The sequence below is a fragment of the Gouania willdenowi genome, chromosome 6 (genome assembly GCF_900634775.1).
Source record: "Gouania willdenowi chromosome 6, fGouWil2.1, whole genome shotgun sequence".
Classification (NCBI taxonomy): domain Eukaryota; kingdom Metazoa; phylum Chordata; class Actinopteri; order Blenniiformes; family Gobiesocidae; genus Gouania; species Gouania willdenowi.
In genome coordinates this window covers 11910249-11916248 of record NC_041049.1, presented here as the reverse complement: position 1 = coordinate 11916248, position 6000 = coordinate 11910249, and the positions used below count along the sequence as shown (strand labels likewise).

Sequence of the window (6000 nt, the reverse complement as noted above, 5' to 3'; positions counted from 1 at the left end):
GTTTTCCTGGGGCTTATATCACATGATTGCATTCATTTTAAACATGTTAAACTGTTGAAAAGACTCAAAATTCCTACAGAAATTTTCAATTTTCCTCAAATTATGACATATTTCCCTAAATTAAATAGAAGTTGGTCTCAAAATCTAGGAAATTTAAAGTGAAGATCCTGTTGGGACTGATATGTATCACTTTTTGTTTGGATATGGTCGCTTTCTTACATATTTAGTATTATATGTTTACGTAAAAGTGCAAACTAGGGCACTTTAATGTTGAAATTACTTGTTTTCCGGCATAAAATCTGTGGCCCACTTGAGATCAGACTGGTCCGTATTTCGCCCCTGAACTATAATGAGTTTGACACCCTTGCTGTAGAGGTTTACAACACGCAAATCTGCATTATAAACTGTTTTATTCAAAATATAAAACTGCACAAATAGTACATTTTCCCATCTAAATTGCTGCTTCATCCATGGAGTGAATTGATAGTTTTCATGACAGCATCATGGTCACAAAGGATGTTTCTTGGAATCATGGCCGGGCTAAATAGAGCGTGTCGAAGTGTGAATGAGACAATCTATCATCCTTTTCAATCCTATTACGGGAAAGTCTTTCTCTCGGCGTCTTGTCACAGCCTCCTGAAATAAACTGCATTCAGCAGGCAGACAGAATTGACAACGCTCCCACTCTCTGTGACTGTGGGCTAATAGGGTGGCACGGTGAGGTGGAAAATTGTTGGTGAAAATGCTTCCTTTATAGTAGTTCAAATAAATCTGAATACAGTATGACTTCACTAAGATGGTTGGAGTTGGTTGTTCACCAGAAATTGGACAGAAATCCTCAAAGCGCTCCCGATAATGAGGTCAGAGGAAAATCCTCATTAATGTAAGGGATATCTTAAATCTCAAAAAAAAAAAACATGTATATATATATATATATATATATATATATATATATATGTATATGGTGTGTGGTTTGATTCTAAATGAACATAAAATCTCTCTGAGGGCTGTGAAACAGCAAATTTAATTAAATATAACTTTATTGTCAGAAAATAATAATTTTACTTTAGAAGCACTTTTTGAGACACTCAAAGACACTTGACAGCATAAAAACAACAATAGCATTGATAGAAGAAAATATGACAGAGAAAAGAAATGAGTTAGTGGGTGGTTCAAACATTGAAAGCTGAGTGAAACTGGTGAGTTTTGAGAAGTGATTTGAAGGATGGGAGGTCGGTGCAATTACGGATGTGTCTTGGTAGGGAATTCCATTGGGTGGGGGCAACTACAGAGAAAGCTCTGTCCCCCCAGGTTCTGTGCTTGATCCTGGGGACAGTGAGGAGGTTTTCATCTGAGGAGCGGAGGCTGCGGGAGGGAGTGTAGGGGTGGAGCAGATCTGTGAGGTAGGAGGGGTTCTGATTATTAAGGGCTTTATGGGTGAGAAGGAGGAGTTTAAATTCAATGCACTGAGGAACGGGGAGCCAGTGGAGGTTTTGGAGGACAGGGGTGATGTGGTCACGGGAGCGGGTGTGGATGAGGGTGAGGAGGCGGGCAGCTGCGTTTTGGATGTATTGGAGTTTATTTAGGAGTATGGAGGTTGTACCAAAGAGGATGCTATTGCAGTAGTCAAGACGGGATGTGATAAAGGCGTGAATTAGAGTTTCGGCGGTGGGGAAGGAAAGTGAAGGGCGGAGACGTGAGATGTTTTTGAGGTGAAAAAAAGCGGTTTTCATGATTTGTTTGATGTGGTGGTCGAAGGAAAGGTTATTATCAAAGATGATACCAAGGTTACGGCACTGAGAGGCGGGACACAGGGTAGAGTCATCAATGGTGAGGTGAAAGTCTGAGGCTGTTTGGGTGAGGGAGTTTGGACCAATGAGGAGTATGTCTGATTTGTTACTGTTTAAGATCAAGTTTTCTTGGAGCCATGTTTTGATATTAGAAAGACAGTTTGAGAGTGTGGAGTGGGTTTCATGGGTGATAGACTTAGTGGAGATGTATTACGTCGGCGTAACAGTGAAAACGGAGACCATGACAACAAATGATTTGACCGAGGAGGAGGAGGTAGATGGTGAAGAGGAGAGGACCAAGCACAGAGCCCTGGGGGACTCCTTGGGACAGGGGGGCAGTGGAGGAGGAGCAGTTGGTAATGAAAAGGGGCTGTAGAGTGACGTACAATCTGTGAATAGACTTTTCAGGCAAGTATCTGTTAGTTCTTACACGTTTTCATGTTGGTTGAAAAAAAGAGACACAAAACATGGCACTGTGCAATCATATTTGGACTTTTTGAAATATATTTTACATTACTTTCATTTCTTTACATTTAGACCATCTAAAACATGTAATCTAAATGTATTATTGTGCTGGAATACTCCATGGCTAATCTTTCCTATCACTAAAATGCAAGAATTGCAAACAATAGAATTAAAAATGTGCCAGTATTTAAAATTCCAGTTCCTCTTATGTCTCTCTTGAATTATTTGCAAATAAAAAATAAAATGAAAAAATGTATTTTTCCTATTATTCTGATAGTTCTACACATAGAGGGGCGACCGTGGCTCTTCTGATCAAGCGGTTGGGGGTTTGATCCGTGTCTACACCTGTGTGTGTTGAAGTGTCCTTGGGCAAGACACTGAATGATATAGTAGGTCCAAATGTATGGGCACCCCCATTTTTTAGAAAGATCGCGATGAAATGCTCAACCCGAATCTGATCCGGCTGAAACTTGATGGGGAAACTCGGCCTAACTGAGTCAAATTTCATAAAAGTTGATTATTAATGCACTAAGATATGAACTTTTAAAATTTTCCCAATGCTGAGTGATGTGTTTTTTTAATCTCTTAAACTGATCCAGAATCAGTATACAGTATTTATCCAAATCCCCTCCATTTGTGGTTAAAATTGTAAAAAAAAAGTGCTATTTTTTATGTTTTTGTTTTTGAGTGTTTTTTTTTCTGAAAATAAAATATTTTAAAATCTCAAAGACTGACCAAGACAAACCCAGGCTCTTGATCATTTTTTTAAAAAATTAAAAATGCATTCTGACAATAATTATTACAATATTATACATGTTTATTCAGTTATATATTCATAATTCTTTGTTCCAGTTACTGGGCTGCTAGGCTTTATAATTCACACTTAGGAAGGAAGCAGATTTAATGATAATCGATTCACATTATAATTAATTGCATCCCCTACTGAGAATTTCCTCTCATTCAGGACTCACTCTCATTGTACTTTCTGGTTCCTAAGGGAGACGAACACCTAAAATAGACTTCTGAGAGGATTTCATGAACAAAAACCTGGACAAACACACTTTTAAAGAGCACATTTAGTGAGTGCACAAACACACAAGCCCTATGAAATAAAGATCAAGCTTTTGACAGGAGGAGGATAAGAAGATTATGTAAGCAGAGAAGAAAAGGGATGGAGGAAAGGAGTGAAAGAAAACAGAAGAGTGGTTGGTTGTAAACAAGAGGCAGAAGTGTGTGAATAGTTAAATTGACTAATTAAAAACGTTATCCAAAGTATAAAAAAAAAGATAAATTATATAAATATGAGTGTGAATGGCTGTCATGGAAAAACATGTCCACTAAAAATAATACTAATGAGCTCCATAATGATGAATATGAGCACAGCAACACAGATGGTCAAGCATATGGCTTCTGTCAACCTGATACGCATTTATGTTAACTGACATGCAAGTAAACATTCCCCTTATCTTGTGTCTTGTCTAGACACACACACCGACGCCACACACACGCACACACACGCGCGAGAAAGCCGCCAAACTTCACTGCGGTAGCCATCAATCACCTAATGAGCATGCAGCCAGCGGCCTTAATGCTCTTTTAACTGCTGTCATTACATCCACAGGAACACTGGACGAGAAGGGACGAAAATTCAAACACCTGCCACACTTGAAGCCTGGTGCCAAATCGAGCAAGGACGAAAAGCTTGTTCTTGTGCTGCTTGGAAAAGCTTGGCAACATGCAGGCTGTGCATGGAAAAATAAACACTTTAGAGTTCCTGCATCTTCAAGGGAAACAGTGACCTCAGACATTCACAGACTGCAAGAAACCTACAATATTTATGAATAAATTAATAATTAAACTAAAATTAAATCAAGTTGAATAAGAAATGACACGACCATGACGAATGGAAAAACAGAGTTTTTCCTGTTCTTTGTGCTTTAGAACAGTGGTTCTCAAACTTTTCTGCCTGCCTCCCTCCAAAATAAAGGTGGAGGTGGTTGAACACAGACATGAACTTTGAATAACAGTCATGTGGAGACCTCTGAACAACATGAGATAGCCATTACACCGCAAACAATTTTTATCAGTTATTTTAATAATGACCCTCATTGTGTTTTTAAGCCAAGTTTACGAGTTTTATTGTGCTGAATGTGTTGCTGTTGTGGGCATGTCAAATATTTCTATCTATCTATCTATCTATCTATCTATCTATCTATCTATCTATCTATCTATCTATCTATCTATCTATCTATCTATCAAGTCAGCAAATTGATGGTCCATTCTTATATTAATCTGTGATAACCGTGGGGGGGGGGGGGGGGGGGGGGGGTGGCAAAGTAGGAACTATTAGTTTAAACTGGCAAATAATGGGCATGACAAATCGTGAATGTGGTTAAATTTGCAAAAAATAAGCATGAAATATGGTGAAAAGAAATTTAAAGTGATAATAATGGGTCAACATACTGTATGTGACATTAGGTGGGAAAAGTGGTGTAAAGGGTTCATAAGTGCTGAAAATGTCTTAAAAGTGCAAAAAATGTGCAGAAAAGGCATTGAAATTTGATGTAGAAGTGGCATAAATGGGAGTAGTGTAACACATATGCAATTAATATCAAGAAAAAGTGATGAAAATAGGTTCAAATATGGCAAGTTTGGTGGAGTTGCACAAAAAGGGTAAAAATAAGCAAAAATGTGCTCAAATTGCTCAAAAAATATTCTTAGTTTCCTGAAGGCAACTGGCAACCCTCTCCTAGTGTCTTGCGACCGCAAATGGGAACCCTGACGCCAAGGTTGAGAACCCCTGCTTTAGAAAAAGAGAATGTGTGAACTCACCTGTGCTGCGATGGCCCATAACGTTGACTCCAACACATCCAGAGTCATCTGAACCCCAATAGCTGTGCAGAAAAGAGAAACAAGATGCGATCATCAAATGAAGAATTCATACGTAACAGCAATAAAAATGATTCCACATGTTTCAAAGGTAACCTAAACTATACAAAAGTGATCTGGAATAAAGTGTAAACGTTTCTGAGACATTTTCTCATTGGTCCTTTATAAATGAAAACCAGTTTCTAGTTCCAACATCCACCTGATAGGACAGCAAGTCATGAACAATCTGTTGTCACTGCTCCATAGATCCACTCATTCTCCTCCAAGCTTTTATTCTTTTTATGTATCACCTGGCAGCGTCACTGAGCATCAGTGAGTTTCCAACACTTTGAGGACGTTTGACAATTGAAACATTGCCCAGCTTTATACGCTTCAGTAGTTTCAGCTGGGATTATAACGGCATATTCAATTTTTACTTTCATGTATTCTACACAGACTTGCTGAAGTGGTATTTTGCCCATTTTCCAATGGGAGGTGAAGGACACGTGAATTATTATGGCTTCACACTAACTGAAGGTCTAATCATGTCTTTTTTAAAGCTTAAATTACCTAAAATGAACTGAAGATCCTGCAAAAAACTAAATAACTGACAAGCAATTTGATCATACTTCTGATATATGTGAATATAAATTGGCCTTGGGGCTGCTATGATAATTTCTCTTTGACGCAGAGATTGCTTATTTAGATGTAGGTGTTCTACAAGCTGAAAAAAATGAAAGACAAAGCACAGCAGTATTAATGAGCCGATTAGCGTCTGACAGTAAGAGCCCAGATTCATCGGGTTCTTTGCTCTCAGGATGGAGGACAGTGGATGATCTGCTCCTAATGTGAGATTTAATTTCAACTCTCAATTGTT

General features: G+C 38.4%; 1 protein-coding gene and 1 long non-coding RNA gene across 3 annotated transcripts in view; one reads left to right on the top strand and one right to left on the bottom strand.

Moving 5' to 3' along the window:
- LOC114464336 (uncharacterized) overlaps window positions 1-1956 on the top strand; it is an 11503-nt gene extending 9547 nt beyond the window's left edge. Inside the window, exon 3 of the long non-coding RNA XR_003674178.1 lies at window positions 1947-1956. This is a non-coding gene — a long non-coding RNA (uncharacterized LOC114464336). The remainder of the gene's footprint in view (window positions 1-1946) is intronic.
- Window positions 1-6000, bottom strand: part of cacna2d4a (calcium channel, voltage-dependent, alpha 2/delta subunit 4a) — a 101228-nt gene that overhangs the window by 13857 nt on the left and 81371 nt on the right. For both annotated transcript variants that reach the window (XM_028448373.1, XM_028448374.1), the window contains exon 28: window positions 5088-5149. In XM_028448373.1, the coding sequence (XP_028304174.1) occupies window positions 5088-5149 (62 nt within the window). The remainder of the gene's footprint in view (window positions 1-5087; window positions 5150-6000) is intronic.